The sequence below is a fragment of the Homarus americanus genome, unplaced genomic scaffold (assembly GCF_018991925.1).
Source record: "Homarus americanus isolate GMGI-L3 unplaced genomic scaffold, GMGI_Hamer_2.0 scaffold32583, whole genome shotgun sequence".
NCBI lineage: Eukaryota > Metazoa > Arthropoda > Malacostraca > Decapoda > Nephropidae > Homarus > Homarus americanus.
This window is the reverse complement of record NW_024713129.1, coordinates 21,507,877-21,528,001: the sequence shown is the minus strand read 5'-3', so window position 1 is coordinate 21,528,001 and position 20,125 is coordinate 21,507,877. Positions and strand designations below refer to the sequence as shown.

General features: G+C 38.5%; 1 protein-coding gene across 5 annotated transcripts in view; it reads left to right on the top strand.

The window, feature by feature from the left end:
* Positions 1–11,582, top strand: part of LOC121869316 (transcription factor A, mitochondrial-like) — a 35,954-nt gene extending 24,372 nt beyond the window's left edge. For 4 of the 5 annotated variants that reach the window (XM_042370592.1, XM_042370603.1, XM_042370612.1 and 1 more), the window contains one exon: positions 100–1,509. In XM_042370592.1, the coding sequence (XP_042226526.1) occupies positions 100–193 (94 nt within the window). In that variant the 3' untranslated portion in view covers positions 194–1,509. Of the gene's footprint in view, positions 1–99; positions 1,510–2,053; positions 2,079–6,074 lie in introns of those variants that run through there. The other variant, XR_006089531.1, reaches the window with a different exon arrangement.
* The last annotated feature ends 8,543 nt before the right edge of the window (positions 11,583–20,125 follow it).

Genomic DNA, 20,125 nt, shown 5'->3' with positions numbered 1-20,125 from the left:
CTATATATGCTGTACTGCACAATTTTAACTAAAGAATTACTTTGTTAATAGAGTTATCTTACAATTATTTAAACACAATTTTTTATTTATTTTTTTCAGAATGTTGAAAGCCGGCAGAGTAGATTTGGTTCGTAGCAGTCAGCTTGGGCCAGAATTGAAACAAGACCTTCAGTCTCGGAAACATCAGCACTAGGGACACGCATCAGGTGATGGTGAAGTAGAGTTTTTCAAAGCTGAGGTTGACTCTTTACCAGTTTCCCAGGAGGGGGTAGGACATTCTCTGCAGCAGGAACCCGATAAAGAAAGACATAGTCATAAAGCAGCAGCTGAGTCAGGGAGGTATGGGAAAAAAATCATATCAGGGTTGTTAGCAGAACAGATGGGAGATGAAACAGTTTGTAATATTTCTAGTGTGGAGTTGAGTAAGAAAGTAAAAAAAGAAAAAAGGAAAAAAGGTGAAACAAAGGAGAGGGATAAAACTATCTTTGTTCAAGAGGGCATAATTCAAGAGTTGACAAGTCCAGAAATTCACAATTCAAAGCCATTGTCCACACACAGGCAGGCAGTAGCTAGGCAAGGGGAAGATAATGTGCAGGCTTTTGGACTTTCTACATTATCACCTGAAAAAGTTAATAGTGTTGTAGTGATAACACATAAGAACAGGAGCAAAAACAATTGTGTTAGTTTAGGTGCTATTTATGGTGTGCCTCTGATATCTGAAGGGACATCCAGTTTTCAATGTACTAATTGCAGCTTTTTATTAAATGCATATTGCAAATTTTGTATAGATATTGGCAATTTCAGTGAACTTGAGGTGGCCAAGTTTACATATATGTATGTTAAGAGACAGGCGTTGTTGACACAAAGTACTGGATCTCAGGATGAGGTGTTTCTCAAAGACTATTTTAAGAATTTGCCAAAGACTCCAGTGAAGCATTGCATAAGTGAGAATGAGACTGACTTGAAGAAGGAGAACAAGGCAGAGCCGTTACTTTTAAGTAACAGTGAGCAAGAAGGATCACCAGCAGAGTCTCCTGAGGCAACAGTGCAGGAAACTGGTCAGGAGGAAGGTAAACATTTTTATTCCAGGTGTAGTAAGCATAAGGTTGATATACCGGTAGTTAATATGAAGGAAAGTTCAGTCACTGATGAATCTAAAATTAATAACTTTTTGAAAGATAGTCATTCTTGTAATAAAAGATTAACATATAATAAACTTAAAGCATTATCTGATATGAATAATGATTTAGTATTTCATCCTGATGTGTTTGTTAGTATGGAAGGTGTTTCTTCATTTCTGGGTCATTTATCACACATTAAAGAAGGACAATTTTTAGTTTCAATTCATCCAGTTATTTCTTGTTTCATGAATCATGATTATGCGTCTCAGTGCCTCAACTTAAGTCTCTTGGATTTATTCAATATTTTCATGGGAAGTACAATTTTTTACTGTGTCATTTAGTGAATGTAACTATTATGTACGGTATACAAAATAAACATGTCTTTTTTGTTGAATGTTTCAGTGAACCACTTGTGAACAGCTAGGTTATTGGGTATTAATGCCTTTCTGGGCTTGTAAAATATTATATTTTTTAATGAATTCATTTTAAAAGATTTATTTTGAAAGTAGTTTAACACTGACCAACATTGCTCATTGTAAAGTTTTCTTTGGGCTAGCCTTTAATGGGGACAAACATTCAAGGGAATAACATAAGAATTCATTTTCTGTCAATGGCCAGAGTGGAAAAATCAGGTTAAGGTTAAAAAAAATTTGATATAAACATTTGAAAATTACTGTATATTTTTTCATATTCATCACATCATTGGTGAATCACGAAGCAGCCATCATACACACTGTAACAGAGTGATTAATCATTAGGTGAAATATTCTGGAAGGGTAAATCTTCAGGCGATCACAAGATTGTCTCTCAAGCATAATTCCGGTTTGGTACTGAATAGTTTTAACAGCCAAATGATTCAGATTAGTTCATATACTGTACAGTACTTCTACATGATCTGATTAACACTTTTACACTTCCACATTTTTCCCCAGGTCTTGACACAAGGAAAATTACTTAGTAAGTATTTTCTGGTAAAACAAACATTTATTAAAAACATTAAAATATAATCCGTTCTAGAAGGTTGCTCGTTAACCGAAACCATTGTTTCAATGGGTTTTTGGGTAAATGGTTCCAGCTCACCGAAAATTGCCTAAATTCAACAAAAAAGGTAGAAAAGTACACTTACTTTGAGGTGTGTATGTAGAAGGCTCCTGGATGATGATGATGATGATGATGATGGGAATTAGAATGGGGGTGGAGGAGAAGGGAGAAGAGAAGGCATTGGGGTGGAAGAGAAGTCGCCCCATGGCGCCATTTCACCTATAAAATTTTAGCTCTTTTGGTGTAATTCAAGATTATTTTCTTTAAATCAACACTGCACTGCATTATATATTGTCAATATGTAAAATAAATTTCAAAATGACCAATAATTTGCTTGCAAACACAAAAAAAGCATTTAGTTGAAGAGAGTCTCAAGCAAGATGTTACCTCCACTGAAAAGACACAAAGACTGACGCCTGTATGGTGTGTTGAGAGGCTGGATGGCGCGCATAAAACTAGTTTCATTATCTTCAATTATGTTCAATAATTGTTAAAATGACGAAAAAAATTAATATTAAACTTTTAAAATTATTGAATAGTATAAACTTCTTGATATTTGCTAAAATGGTAAGGAATTTAGGCCCTAGAACCGATAACTGTATTGGCGGACTAATACTACAACTGGTGGACCGCCAAATTCAAGCGAAAACATGTTCAGGTCGACTCGTAAGAAACTCGTTAATTGAGGGATTGCTCGTTAACCGAAGTTAAGAATCTTATGGAAGGTAACTCGTTAACCGAGGGACCACTGTACCATAATTTTAGTCTGGATGAGCTGTTGCTGTGTGGCTCATTGCCCATCTGTCCAGAGGTTATAATATTCTTCCTTTTTTTAAAAATTGCTGACTCAGATTTGTTGAAGCTTCTGTCATGTTCCTTCAGTACTTCTCTTTCAGAGTTATGTCTGATGTGAACCTAAACCATCCCAGGTGAACATTAAGGTCTCTTTGGCTATTGCTTTTATCCTACCTGCTCTATATAATTTAAGGAGTTACTTCATGTACAGTATTGAGTTAAGTAAACATTCTCTGTACTGTAAATTCTTTTATTATATGTACAGTATACAACAACACAGTTGAGTGACAAGGTTCAGTCATATCATGCATGGCTGAATAAATATGAAGGTAATTGCTGGGTTACAACTACTCATTTCTGCATAATTTACATTATTTTAACCCTTAAGTGGCCACGGATATCTCATCAATCACCGAAATGCCCCCCAAAAAAAACATTGGATTATTAAGTCTTCCCAAAATGTGCAATACTGTAACCTTATAGTAATAGAGAGACATGCCGAAAGATGTAATGTTAAAAAAAATACCTTTACAGTTATCTGGTGGAGTTGTTTCTTTCTTAGTGCCAATCATACATAGATTATCCCCAACATTTTAGGGGAGAGTGAAATGTAGAGGGGTGTGTTTAGTGATAGCAGCCATGGTGAGGGGACTGATCACATGCCTACCATATGATAAATTACTTAGTTACAAACCCTTTTACTGATTAACTTTATAAAATTACTGGTACACAACGTATTTCTAACTAAAAAAAAATTAACTTCCCGCTCTATCTTATTTACTTACTGTACTTACCTATATTACTTAGTGTAGAGTGTAATGTGTGTAGATGTGTAGCCAGTGAACAGAGGCAGAGTTCTTGTTCCTGCCAAATTCACCTCAGATGTTCAAGCCTGTGCAAATATTTAAAAATATCACTGCAAAATTATAGTGTTTATATTTGTTGGCCACAACATTTATACAGGTACACCACCTATTTTCTGGGAACTGATGGTCTGGAACCTCCTTTAGTCTGAAAAAAATTACGAGAGGGCACTTAACTTCCCTCCCTCCCTCCCAGCCAGGGTGAAGGTAGTTTTTGGCTTAAAATTTTTATCTTATAAAATGTCACAGACTAAACTTAACAGAACATAGCTTGCATTGCTGGAATCCTTGTAAGATAATGATTAATTTGAGTATAACATCCCATAGTTTGCACAAGAGATAAAGTTTTTAGTCCTTTAGTGTAGTACATTTGAGTACAAAGTGAGTACAGTGAGTTCTGCTATAACGCGTGTTTTGATAACGCGAATTTGCTCTAACGCGATTTATGAATTCGGAACAATATTTGTATAACGCGAACGCCTGTTTGCTATAACGCGATTTTTGCTTACTATTTCTCCAATTTTGTGGTATTAACTGTGATTATGGTAAAGAAGAATATCTCCAAAAAGCGTTCTGATGATAGAATTCCCGGTGATTATCGTAAAAGAAAGGATATAACACTTGAAGAGAAGCTCGATGTTATCAACCTCAAAATCACCCTTCTCCCCCATCAAGTTACATTCATATTTTTTCAAGGTAAAGTGTTACATTTACTGTATGATTTCATTATTATATATGAATGTAACATTTATTTAGACTGTGCTATCCTTTGTGTTAGGCTAACTACTAAATTTTTTCGATTTCGAGTAATCTGCACCTAACCCTATTTTCTCCATAAGCCCTGTTATTTCTATTACGCGATTTTCTATAACACGATATTTTACAAGAACACAATTATCGCGTTATAGCAGAACTACCTGTACAGTAATATGTTGTTCAAAATTATGGCTTTTTCACATTTAATTTACATTTCATATTTATTTAATTTAAGTTTCTAGCAGTCCATGGTGCTTTTGAGACACAGGAGGTGTATAATTAGTGGGTCAGAGGTGTATTGTTGAATTATGAATTGTTATTACCTAACCTCGGTTGGTCCGGCAAAACAGATAATCCGGCAAGGCTTTGGAAACAAGGGTGCCGGAAAATCGGTGGTGTACCTGTATATGCTGGCCGCAAACACCTACAATTTTTTTTTATAAGTTGGCCGCATGCTAAGGGTTTAAGATATACAAGTGCTGTAACACCTATGATGATGATGATGATTAATAACTCAGCAGAGGGTTCCTGTGAAATTGTGTCCACGGGAACTTAAGTTACTGACTGTTTCATTATGATAATTTTTCAATTCTTTGAGAATGGGAATGTACATTTCTTGTTCACTGAGCCCTATCTTTACTTAACTTATTTAGATATGGACCTATAAGGTTTGGAGCCTATTAATGACAATATGCTTGATAAAAGAACTTCCTGGGTTGTCATATTCTTTCCATGCAATAATTCATTTAAAAAAATTATGCACAGTTAGTTTCAACCAAAGGAGTCATGCATCAAGATAGGTAAGGTTACAAGAACTCTGAATGTGTGATGCCACAAGTCAAATTTCTTTAGTCCTGACTGTTTAACAACCAGATGAGGATCTGGATACTGTATACAGGTGTAGAGCCTCTGTCCACAACACAGCCGAGACCTAGGTAAGTAAGTGTATTCAGAACACAAGTTAGTGCTCCCTCAATCATGTAAGTCAGAAGGTATCTGCCCTCTCACAATCTAGAATGTCTATTTTCCAGGTAAATTCAGAACTGTCACCAAAGAAGTTTTGTTACCTAAAATCATCACACACACTGGAACCTTTGGCGATTCCTCTTTTAGAATCTGTTAATGATCCCAAAATCAATCTACTGTACAAGGAATTTTAACATCTTATGAATGTCTTTCTTTTTCCTCCTGTCTTCAAAGCCACTTTCATAAATTATTTACATTAAGCTTTCACTAATATATATCTTTCGCTAATACTATATATTTTCCAATTGACTCGCCTAAATCTTATCCAAACTTATATTAACTTCCTTTCACCCTTGGGTTAGTTCTGGCTGAGGTGTATTGTGATCAGGTGTCTGAGGGACACTATTAATCATCCTAACTGAGGGCTCTTCCACAAAATTTACAGTACAGGAATACTTCTTTTTATTTATGTATTTGTTTTTGTTCTCATTCTTTATCATATGAGTCAGTTTTGTCTTGGTGTCTTTACTAGGTTGGTGGTGGTTTCTGGGGACTGGCTGGGCCGACTTGTGGACCTGGATAGATGATGTTCTTGCAGAAGTCTTTCCTCCTCTGCCGGGTGTCTCACCCCCAAACTCCCCACAAGACAGTGACTATTTACAAGATGAAAGTTCCTCTACTCAAGAGTACCATAGTCTACATGATCCTAACTCATCATTATTAAAAGTGGAAACCACTTCTCAAATATTACCCAATGTGGATGTCTCGAGTACATCAACTCAGTCATCTCCAGCTCTGGATACGTTTAAACAGTCATCACCAAATATAGTTGCCACCATCCAGTCATTCACAGATCAGTATCACCTCATTCAGTCATCCACAACTAGAAATAACACAATCCATTCATCCACAGATCAGAATAACCTCATCCAGTCATCCACAGATCAGGATCACCTCATCCAGTCATCCACAGATCAGGATCACCTCATCCAGTCATCCACAGATCAGGATCACCTCATTCGGTCATCCACAAGTGGAGATAACACAATCCAGTCATCCACAGGTAAAGATAACACAATCCAGTCATCCACAGGTAAAGATAACACAATCCAGTCATCCACAGGTAAAGATAACATAATCCAGTCATCCACAGGTAGAGATAGCACAATCCAGTCATCCACAGGTAAAGATAACACAATCCAGTCATCCACAGGTAAAGATAACATAATCCAGTCATCCACAGGTAGAGATAACACAATCCAGTCATCCACAAGTTAGAGGTAACACTTCAGTCATCCACTGACCACAATAACACCATCCGGTCATCCATTGATCATAATAGCACCATCCAGTCATCCACTGACCACAATAACACTATCCAGTCATCCACTGATCACAATAACACCATCCACAGGATGGTGTTATTGTGATTGTGGATGACTGGATGGTGTTATTATGATCAGTGGATGACTGGATGGTGTGATTGTGATTGACTGGATGGTGTTATTGTGATTGTGGATGACTGGATGGTGTTATTATGATCAATGGATGACTAAATGGTGTGATTGTGGATGACTGGATGGTGTTATTGTGATCAGTGGATGACTGGATAATGTTATTGTGGTCAGTATCCAGTCATCCACTGATCACAATAACACCATCCAGTCATCCACTGATCACAATAACACCATCCAGTCATCCATTGATCACAATAACACCATCCAGTCACAATAAAACCATCCAGCTATTCACACAGATATTGATACAGTACTTCCATACAGTTAATGGGTCATTCAAACACCACAGCCACACGAGGCCCTGAACTAGTTCTCAGCCGCGTCCCAGATTGAATATACAGTATACCTCAGGCACTTGAAAACAACATCATAGGTAATCAAGCAAAACAAATTTAAGATCTGAGCACCTGTCATTCTTTATAACATCATAGTTCATCATTTTCTAATCTTGATTCATTATGCTATAGATTGTGACTAACAGATTCTTTAAACATTTTCATTTTAGTTTCCTTTTTTTTATGGTTTAATCATATTAATTTTAATTTTGTGTTCAGTCCCCGTATTATAATGTAATGAAACCCATGTATAGTACTTACCTGATCTTTAAGTTTGGTATTCTCCTCTTTTAAAATTAAAAGGCAAAATTATTTCAGAAAAATGTATACATACAGTACAGTAAATTCTGTTATGCCAGTGGTGAATGATTCTTAAACACTTCCTTTGGATGTTGGAATGAAGTTGTGTTGTGTTTCCTTCGTCTTTCATCAGGTGTTTTAGTTGGTGGTGTACCTCCATTACTTTTTTCTGAAATATAACTTTTAGTCTACACCAGGTTATTATTATTTTTTCATTTAGGGAAGTATAAATCATAATGCCATCCCTCAAAACATTCAACATTTTATTATCTATTAAACTCATGCATTATTTTGTCTTATGGCTAGCCCATAAATGGGATGCCCCCAGTTGACCCACCTGGTTGGTCATCAGTATGCTGTATCCACACTGCTTATAATGGGCCAGCAAGCATGACACCCATATTCATGCAAAAAATTACTTTCTTCTTTAACCCCTACCCCCTGGGCTAGGGTGCTACTGACCGTATCCCCTATGTGGGTTAAATCGAGAAAAATCAACTTTTCTTAATTTTTTTTTTTTTGGCCTTTTTAAATGATAAAACAATCAAAAACAAGTAAGAAAAACTATATATTGACCCTCTAGAAACTTCCCTGGGGCCACAGTGGTAAGGGAGATATGGGGACAGTGTTGTTTTGATGGCTCGCACTCGTGGTCACTACGCACTTAGCGGTAATTTTCTGTTTGCCTTTGTGTCCGGGATGGCCAGTAATGCATACCGTATTTTGCGGCGTAGAAGACGCACTTTTTATTACGAAAATATACCTTGAAAATTACCATGCGTCTTCCAAGACCCTAGTTGATGGATTGTAGCAGAGGTTTTCTTAGGGTCAACTGAAATCAGCCCCTTACAAAGACTGTTACCTAATATTGTTGATACACTGTGAAAAATACGATTTACTTAGTAGGTAAAAAATTAAAAATAAACGGCTGCAGCTACACAACCCTTGCTGCTGTGCGGTTTGTTTACTAATGGCAGTGGTGTGACAGCGCCATCTATTGAGAAATTGCGAAAGGTTGTCTGCTGGTCTCAAAGCACAGGAATTTTTTTTTTTCACTTGAGTGAAGAACATAAACACTTTTTTTCTTTAGACATTGATATACTTGTTTACATTTGCTTACCTTCTACTGATGGAAAATATTTCTCGTCATTATCATATCGACAAAATCAAGAGAAAGAATGTAAACACTACAGCCCGCTAGACGTGGAGGTGACCAGGTGTAGAAAATAAGTGCTATATTAAAGATTTCCACTTAAACAGATTTTGTATTAAAAATTGATGAAAATGACGACTGATAAGTAGTTCTAAGTGATGATATTCAAAGAGGTGCGTGTACTTGTGCAAAAAGGTCTGTATGTCAAGCAAAGATTTCACTGGTGTCGGTTAGTAAGAATAAAAGTTTTTTCCTGGAATTACATTTCCAAAATCGGGAGCGTCTTCTACGCCACAAAATACGGTATATATTTACTGATCATAATACATATTTCTTATAAATAATTAATTTAGAATATTTAATTGCAAGTTAAGAGCAAGTTATGCATACAAATAATTATCGGAATAATAATTCCACAAATAAATACATTTATAACATAATCATAGCATTATTTTCCAGTAATACTACACTACTTTTAGTGTGAGAGGTTGAGGTACGACTCTCCATGGCGACAGGCTAATGTGTACTAAACGTACTGAGCCCACCCACGCTACCCTGTGTGTGGAGTGACCACCAAATAGTCATGCTGGAACCTTGTAACCTGCGCTGGGCATTCAAACAATGCCGTGAAAGGGCGCTCGTTCCACAATGTCAACTGGGGCGTAGGGGTTAATTGGTTTTTCTCCTGTGTGAAAGTCTTAAATCATTACAGCACAATACTATGATATAACTTTTTTTAGTTTCTAATTTATTCTCCTTTGTTTATTGATAGAAGACAGCTCTTACCATTACAAAAATGAGGAGAGTAAACTGTCAGTGATAATTTATAAAAGAAAATGGTACAGTAGATGATATATTTGTTACCATATATCATTCAACACAACTGCTTTTCAAGTCATTAAATTTACCACCATGAAACACATTGTTACAATGTAATAAAGAGAAAGCAACTTTAAGAGAAATACAAATGATAGCCAACAGCAATATAGCAATGAGTCCCTTCAATGCTGTTTGCCAGTATGGAAGAAGATAAAGACTAGTAAGGTAAGAATGGAAAAAATAAGGATTAAGAAGTTATTACAGTACTGTATTAGTGTTTATATTATTCAACTGGCACAAACAAAGTGAGACAAGTGAGGTTCTGGTGAATCCAATATTATGTAATAATTGCAGTGCTTCCCACTACTGTACAGCACTTTTACTTCTGTTATTGACTGATTCCACATAAAATTTACTACAGTACTGTACTGTACAGTATTAAAGAATGAGTACAGGTATCCCTCGTTATCCTAATGGGTTAAGTTACTGGAAAACCATTTGTATAGCGAATAACAGAACAATTGGGAAAAATAGAGTCCAGTTCCCAGTGACAAGAAAACTTCAATATTATACCTAAAAGAATTAAATCGGTTCACGGACAACAAAAAAACTTTCTAACTACTGTAATTTAACACTGTACCTATCTGGTAATTGCTAAACTAAATAAATTGTACTGTACAGTTGGTACATTTCCTTATTGGAGGGCTGTCAGGACTTGCCACAGGATGAAGTACAATATAGGGTGGGCTGATTTGAATTACAATTTAGTGAATTTGAATTTTCAATCTATCTTTTGGATAAGCGAGGATTGCTTTTGAATAATGAAAATAAGGCGCAAAATAAAAATTTGGGATAATGGGGGATACTGTAGCTGTATTTTGTTTCAATAGTCTTAAAAGATCCATCTGATAATTTTGTTTGCACTATTTTGTAAAATCCTGGTTTTCAATTTCAATTCACTTTTGCACATCAAGTTTATTGAGTCCTTTGATTAATTTACGTATTATACTTAAATGATATCTCCTCTTATTCTCAGTTTTTTTGAGTCAAGATAAGTTGAGAATGCAAATTGATTCTTATGTTTACAATCAAGAACTGTGTGCAGTATATTAGGTGAATGTTGGGAGGCTTAAATTAAAAAAATCCACTGTTGAAGGACAGTGTTTGTTAGGCCTACTTTACTGCTGCTGTTCAATACTTGTTGGGCTTCAGGGTGTTTGATAATGCTTCCTATATGTTTTTCCTATGTTACTGTACTTTGGTTTTCCATAAAGTTTGCTAAAGTTGGCCTTCATGTCTGTTTAAAAATGATAGTGATATTTTCATTGTGCTGAACATACAGGAACCATTCATGTGCAATCCCATCCTGAATTTTATCTTGAAGATCATTTCCACTGAGTTTTGTCAATATTGGATTTAAAACAAGAGACTTACTGTGCTTAAGAGAGAGACCCACACACATCCCGACAGTTTTCCATTGAGATTAAGGGAACTCTTGTGGGTCAGTAAATTCATCTAAGCCTTTGAGAATTTTATATTAGTAATCAGATAATGATTATTGTACCAAGTTTTGACTCAACTTAAAGTGGTAGGAATATATAGTACAAGAATGTATCAGGTCTGTAAGTGTATAGACAGACATCAGTGACATCTCAATAAATTTTGTTATAAATTCATTCTCATGAGACTTAGCTGAAATGTTCTCTTAAGATTATGAATGGGATAATGCTGAAGTGACCACTGATTATGTGAAGCCTTTCTGGAGTAATCATAAGAATACAAATGTCACTACCACGGGACTTGAAATAAATGTTTGTAAAAATGTATATATGACCTTGTGAACACTACAAATATTGTTTTTATTTTTTATGATAATAATTGAAGAAATTATAAACAAAATATAGTGTTCATATAAATGTTTATTTTATTTTTCCCTGAGGATGGTGGTGCGGGGAAGAGGATGAGTAATCTCCCCGTTGGCTGGAATCCTGGGTCCCAGAAACTCTTCAGTAGATGGGAAAACTCTCTCCATTCCAGGCATGGCAATGAATTTCTGAGGAAGAAAATCATGTAATTTTCTGGAAAAAATCAGAAAATCTCTCCAAATCTCTCTGTTCTGGGCACGGGAAAATTTTTTCCGGGAGTTCCGAAAGATTGCACCATGCTCCGATACTTCCGCACGTTTTCCCACGTGTTGCTTAGGTAACGTGCGAGCTTTTTTAATATTTTGCTGCCGTCGTACAAGGTTGTTCCCTTGCTTGCTGCTGTTTTTTCATACAATTTGTGTTCTGCCGTATTGTACATTACTGTGCCAGGACAAAAGCAGCAATACAGTGTTAAGACGTAATAAGTGGTTAGTTACGTATACTGTTCATACATTCAGCAAAATGGACAGTGTATGCCTACTGTAGTGAACCTGGGTTCGATCCCTGGGCAGGGTGAAACTATGGGCACGTTTCTTTACACCATTTGCCTCTGTCTACCCAGCAGTAATTGGGGACCTGGATGTTAATTGATTTGTGGATCGTGTTCCGGGGTAATGGTTAGCCAGTGCTGTTGGCGAGTTGTCTAGTCTTCTCGGATTGTTCCTTGACACTGGGTCATGGAACTCGTTAACTTAGAGCGTGGTTGTTGTGTTGGTGACAGCTTCTACACCTTAAACAAATACACTCCTAGGTGGCCCTAGGACCTGCCATACTCGATCTCAAGGGGCATCCATTATTATTACTGTATGCAAGTGACAGTAATACCTGCTAAAATAGATGGTACAGGACAAAGGCAGGCCATTCTGTATCATCATAACACCATTTGGCTTTCCTGCATCACAAGTGCAAGTTGACAGCATCTGGTGGTGAGTACTGTACAGTTGTCCCTCGGTTAACGAACGCCTCGGTTAACGAAATTTCGGTTAACGAATTACCTCCCATAAGATCTTCAATTCGGTTAACAAACAAAAATTCGATTAACGAAATTCAAACGAAAATCACGTTTTGTTGTGAGCAATAGCTGGTCAACTGATGACCCAGTCTGCCAATTCAGTAATCTGTTCTGTTTAAATTCATTTCCAATTGAGTAAATATAATTTAAGTTGAGCTTTTTAATATTTGTTAATGTTTTATGTTATAATTATTGTATTAGTAATTTTAATATTAAATATTGATAATATATGCAGTACTGTAGAGGGAACTAACATACCAGTTTGGTGTTGTGAGAAATCAGCAGAGGGGGTACAGTACTCGGCCAATTCTATGTTTAAATTCATTTCCATTTTAGTAAATATAATTTAAGTTGAGCTTTTTAATATTTTTGAATGTTTTATATTAAAATCATTAGTCATTTTAACATTTATTTAACATATTGACAATACATGTATTATCTGGACATTATATGAATCATATCCCTGTACCCTCTCACTCTCAGTCTGCCTTGTTTAATGAAAGAGAGCAGCCGTTTTGTTGGTGTCTTGAATAATTTTGCATTTTTCATTGAAATTATTGGTCATTCTGAATTTTAGTTAACATATTGATAATATGTAGCGTATTGCAGTGTTGATTTAAAGAAAATAATCTTGAATTACACCTAGTGAACTTAAAATTTTATGGGTGAAATGATGGCATCAAGCATGGGTCCCCTGAAAGGTGATTTCTCCTCCATCCCCACTTCCTTCTCTTCTCCCTTCTCCTCCACCCCCACTTCTAATTCCCATCACCATCATCAACCAGGAGCTTTCTACATGCACACCTCAAAGTAAGTGTACTTTACTGCATTTGTTTTTACTTTGTATGTATTTTTCTGTGAGCTGGAACCAATTACCCAATATCCCATTGAAACAATGGTTTCGGTTAACGAACAACCTTCTGGAACGAATTGTGTTCGTTAACCTGTAAGAGTGCACAACACAAGCTGCCACCCTTTAAGGGCTTGGCACTCTTACAACAACTTACGTTGATACTCTGACCTGGTAGCGTGATGTGAGAGGAAGGCCCATGGGTACATGTAATTATAGTATCGAGTATTAGGGAAAGAACAACGGTGAATACTATAGGTGAATCATAGACCCACATACAAATACATTGCTCATTAAACACAAAAATGGTTACAGAAAAGACGTTATATGCATCCAAAAAGGAACTCCTGGTACCATGCCCTCAGGCTCAATTTACTTGCACCACTACCGAGTGTACACACACCATAACACACATAAACTCTTACAGCACCGTAGCACATTAAAACCAGTGGCACTTGCCAGTACAACACTCCATACCCCAGGGGCAATACTCCAGCGGCCGCCATGGGAGTCTCATCACCAAGTGACACCTTCCAACAAACTCCGATAATTCCGGTGGAATAACACCACCACACCAACAGCCCCACCGAGTCATGTACTGTACTCATCCACCAATGATGGGGCTGGCAGTTGTTTGTGGGGCTTGACGATCCGGGTTCACCACGTGGGCATAGCGTTAGGGGAATACTGGCCAGCTATGGGGCCCATAGGTGGTAGTGGAGCTTCTGACGGGCGAGGTTCATGGGGATAACCGATTCTACTGGACCTCAGACATCTCCCCAGACTAGTGGATGCGTCATCCACGCTACGGACACGGCCTATGCTGAAATAGGGACCTGTGGGTGAGGAGCGAGACGGCTTTCTGGTTTGAAAAACGAACCGCCGCCTTCCACCCATGCTAAAGTCACGGATTCCACCTACTTAACCATTTTACTGAATTACGTTGCTGTACACCCTGACGTTTGAAACTGAGACTACGAACTTGGTTTCATTCCCTACTATTATCTTTACAAACAATGCTCTGACTGAGCTATCAAAAGCAAGAATTAAATTGATCACAAAAGGTTGGATGGCAATCCCGTCCCAACACGCAGCGCCTTGCCACAAACCCGAGGAGCAGATTTAAAAGTTCCCTTCAGGAATATTAACTAATTCCTTAGTTAACCTCCCTACCACAATTTCACTATGATTATCAGTCTCTGATATTTATAGGTGAAAAAAAGGTTTACAGGGTCTCGGTAGCAGAAAGAGTTTACAACTTCGGTCAACAAACACACGACAACTCGATGACGTCATCAAAGAAACAGAGAACGGAGGACATTTCCACTGGGAGACTCAGAAGGTTTTGTGGACGTGTAAGCGTAATATGAATCATTAGGTTTCAACAGGCTAGCCGTCATTACGATCATGACAAACCGAGGGACCACTGTACAGTACAGGGGATCCCCGACTTACAAAGGATTGACTTACGATTGCCTCTGATAAGAACGAGGTCCAATATGGTTAATCATTTAAAGAATCCGACATACTGTAAGTACAACTGGTTCTTAGTTTTTACGTACGAGTACTAGTTTGCTTGGCATAGACGGGAGGCGGTGCATGGGGAGTGATAAGTCGCACCCAGCCACTCTCCTTGAGGGAGCTTCAGTACTCTTTACCCTCACTGCCTTATGTGCATGATCAAGCGCAAACTGTTGTTTTTTGCTTATTAACTCATTTTTTGGCCCTCATCATGGCTCATACCTGATGCAAGGGATAGTAGTGCATCCAAGAAAAGGAAAACAATTACAATGGAAGTGAAAGTTATTAAACGTTCTGAAAAAGGTGAAACACACTCAGTGATTGGTAAAGCATTGAGTTTCAGTCGGTCAACAATCGGAACAATTTTGAAAGACAGACAATTCTTGAACATGTTGAAGAATCTACACCATGCACTCAACTGTGATAAAAAACCCAAAGAAGTGGATTATTAATTGAAATGGAAAGATTGTATGTGTTATGGGTGGAAGATCAAAATCAACAGCATCTGCCTCTCAGTCTAGCCTTGATGCAGGAAAAAGTGAGAAGCTTGCACACTGACTTGAAGGCTAAACATGGTAGTGAAAGTGATGGGGAAGATTTGTTGCTAGTAGGGGCTGGTTTAACTGGTTCAAAGCAAGGGCAAACTTACATAACATTAAAGAGCAAGGTGAAGCAGCTAGTGCAGATGAAGTTGCAGCAAGTGAATTTCCTGCTGCTTTAGCTAAAATAATTGAAGAAGGGGGTTATTGTGCTGAACTAGTCTTTAATATTGATGAGACTGGTTTATTTTGGAAATGTGTGCCCAAACACATGTACCTTTCAAAACATGAAAAAATAGCACCAGGGCATAAAGCTGCCAAGGAGAAGCTGACCCTACTGCTGAGGACTACAAAGTAAAACCTTTGATAGTCTACCAGTCAGAAAATCCTAGAGCTTTGAAGGCAGCACTTAGAGTTATCTGGAAATCTAATAAGAAGGCTTGGGTGACATTGACCCTTTTTGGAGACTGGTACCTTAATTATTTTTTGTTTGAAGTGTTGTGATACTGTATTTCAAAGTCAATGCCTTTTAAAATTCTGTTGGTTCTTGACATTGCACCTGGCCATCCTGCATTTTTAGATGATGGTTCATCCAAACATTAAGGTTGTGTGTACCTATCTTCAAACATAACATTTGTTTTACAACCGATGGACCTGGGAGTTATTGCTTCATTTGAAGCATATTACCAGAGAAGGACATTTGCTCATGGTATCAGGGCAACAGAACGAAAAGGAATTTTGGAAGTCGTACAACATTTTTAATGCGAAAAACATTGCAGATTCATGGGCTGAGGTAAAAGAAACCAACATGAATGGAGTTTGGAAAAAACTCTGCTCACAGTTTGTCCACGATTTCAGGAGTTTTAAAAATGTTGGGAAAGTGACACAGACCTTGGGAACCAAATCCAACTTGATATTCAAGAGGATGATGTCACACAGTTGCTTGAATCTCATGCTGAAAAATTAAGCAATGAGGACCTGATTGAACTGGAGAAGTACATTTTGTCAGAGGATGTAGAGAAAGTTGAAACTCCAGAACCAAAGAGATTCATTACAAAAGACATGGCAGAAGGTTTGATGCTTATTGGAGATTTATGAGGAAAAGAAGAAAGTTTCGGTTCAACAAACCCTTGAAGTTTTTTAAGAAAGTCAAAAGGGCAGCCAAATCCAGTCCCATCAACCTCTGCAGCATCTACAGAACCAGTCCCATCAACCTCTGCAGCATCTACAGAACCAGTCCCATCAACCTCTGCAGCATCTACAGAACCAGTCCCAGTCAACCTCTGCAGCATCTACAGAACCAGTCCCATCAACCTCTGCAGCATCTACAGAACCAGTCCCATCAACCTCTGCAGCATCTACAGAACCAGTCCCATCAACCTCTGCAGCATCTACAGAACCAGTCCCATCAAATCTACAGAACCAGTCCCATCAACCTCTGCAGCATCTACAGAACCAGTCCCATCAACTGCATCCTAGAACCAGTCCCATCAATCTACAGAACCAGTCCCATCAACTTCTGCAGCATCTACAGAACCATTCCCGTCAACCTGCAGCATCTGCAGCAGAATCTACAGAACCAGCATCCCATCCATCAACCTCTGCAGCATCTACAGAACCAATCCCATCATCCTCTGCAGCATCGAGATAACCAGTCCCATCAACCTCTGCAACATCTACAGAACCAATCCCATCAACCTCTGCAGCATCTACAGAACCAGTCCCACCAACCTCTGCAACATCTACAGAACCAATCCCATAAACCTCTACAGCATATACAGAACCAGTCCCATCAACCTCTGCAGCATCTACAGAACCAGTCTCATCAACCTCTGCAGCATCTACGGAAAAAGTCCCATGAACCTGTGCAGCATCTACAGACCTAGTCCCATTAACCTCTGCAGCATCTACAGAACCAGTTCCATCAAACTCTGCAGCATCTACAGAACCAGTTCCATCAACCTCTGCCGCATCTACAGAACCAGTCTCATCAACCTCTGCAGCATCTACAGAACCAGTCCCATGAACCTGTGCAGCATCTACAGACCCAGTCCCATTAAACTCTGCAGCATCTACAGACCCAGTTCCATCAACCTCTGCACCATCTACAGAACCAGTTCCATCAACCTCTGCAGCACATGCAGCTTCTACAGGGCAGTCCCATCAACTTCATCATCTACAGAACCAGTCCCATCAACTTCTGCAGCATCACAGAATCAGTCCATCAACTTCTGCAGCATCTGCACAGAACCAGTCCCATCAACCTCTGTGGCATCTACAGAACCAGTCCCTGGCCTCTGCAGCATCTGCAGAACCAGTCCACCAGCTTGCTCTGCAGCATCTGCAGAACCAGTCCATCAACTGCTGCAGCATCCTGCAGAACCAGTCCTGCAACACTCTTGCTTAGCATCTACAGAACCAGTCCCATCAGCCTCTGCAGCATCTACAGAACCCAGTCCCATCCAACTTCTGCAGCATCTACGAACCAGTCCCATCAACTTCTGCAGCATCTACAGAACCAATTCCCATCAATCTCTTCAGCATCTACAGAACCAGTCCCACCAACCTCTGCAGCATCTACAGGATCAGTCCCATCAACCTCTTCAGCATCTACAGAACCAGTCCCATCAACCTCTGCAGCTTCTACAAAACCAGTCCCATCAACCTCTTCAGCATCTACAGAACCAGTACCATCAACCTCTGCAGCATCTACAGAACCAGTCCCATCAACCTCTGCAGCATTTACAGAACCAGTCCCATCAACCTCTGCAGCATCTACAGAACCAGTCCCATCAACCTCTGCAGCATCTACAGAACCAGTCCCATCAACCTCTGCAGCATCTACAGAACCAGTCCCATCAACCTCTGCAGCATCTACAGAACCAGTCCCATCAACCTCTGCAGCATCTACAGAACCAGTCCCATCAACCTCTGCAGCATCTCCAGAACCAGCCCCATCAACCTCTGCAGCATCAACAGAGCAACTCCCAGTAACTCCAGAACTAGTTCGTTCTACCTCACCAGATTCTCCAGAACCAATCCTGTTAACATCTACATCAACATTACCATCTTCAGTTTCATCCCAATAAAACCTGTCACTCCTACAACTGCCTATCTCTACATGCAAGCCAGTCCCAGGTTTCCTTATAAGTGTTAAACTTTAATTTTTACTTTTCTTTACCTTATTTTGTCATTCAATTTCTAATTTTTCTCTTAAATTAAGTGATTCGAGATGTATAAAAGGAATTGGGCTATGATATAGTGCACATAAGGTATGTGTTCTGACTTGCGTACATTTCCAACTTAAGAACGTCCTCAGGAACGGAACCCGTTCATGACCCAGGGACCCCCCTGTAGTATACTTTATTTACAATATACAGTGGTCCCTTGGTTAACGAACACAATTCGTTCCAGAAGGTTGCTCGTTAACCGAAAATTTTGTTAATCGAAACCATTGTTTCAATGGGATTTTGGGTAATTGGTTCCAGCTCACCGAAAATTACACACAAACTAAAAATAAATGCAGTAAAGTACGCTTACTTTGAGGTGTGCATGTAGAAGGCTCCTGGTTGATGATGGTGATGATGGGAATTAGAATGGGGGTGGAGGAGAAGGGAGAAGAGAAGGCAGTGGGGTGGAAGAGAAATCACCCCATGCTTCATGCCTCCATTTCACCCATAAAATTTTAAGTTCACTAGGTGTAATTCAAGATTATTTTCTTGAAATCAACACTGCACTGCACTATATATTGTCAATATGTAAAATAAATTTCAGAATGACCAATAATTGTACTGTAAAAACGTAAAAATAGTTTATGTTCAAGAGAGCCTCAAGCAAGATGTTTCCTCCACTGAGCAGATACACAAACTGACGCCATTCTGGGTGAGTCAAGTGGCTGTTTGGCGCGCTAAAAACTAGTTCCCTGTACTTCAATTATGTTAAATAATTGTTAAAATGACTAAAAATTTTAATACTGTATAAGACTTGGAATATTATTGAATAGTACAACCTTTTTGATATTTACTCAAATGGTAACTAATTTAAGCCCTAAAACCGATTACTGTATTGGCGGACTAATACTACAGCTTGTGAGCAGGCGAAAGCAGGTGAAAACATGTTGGGAAAAAATTTGTAACCGAATTTTTTTCGTTAACCGAATTGAATATTCTTATGGAAGGTAATTCGTTAACCGAAATTTCATTAACCGAGGCGTTCGTTAACCGAGGGATCACTGTATTGTATGTGTACAGTGGTGTTTGCGTAAATAAGTAGTACAGCTTTGTGTCTGTCTGTGCGAGATGCGTAGTTACTCTCAGAAAACTTTTCCCAGCACCCAGAAACATTCTGGGGATATGCGATAGTGTCTGTCCCTGTGAGATGTGTAGTTTAGACTCTCGGAAAACTTACTCCAGTACCCAGAAAAATTCCGGGGATGAGAATTTCGTCTCATACTTGGAAATCTCTCATTCCCAGATGAGCTCTGCTCCAATTATTCCGGCTCACGGGGATATCACTACAGCATGTGCATTACATCTAGAAACAAGAAATTAATATTATGCATTTCACTAGTGTAAAAATCATTACAAAATGTAATACAGTGTACAGTAGAGTT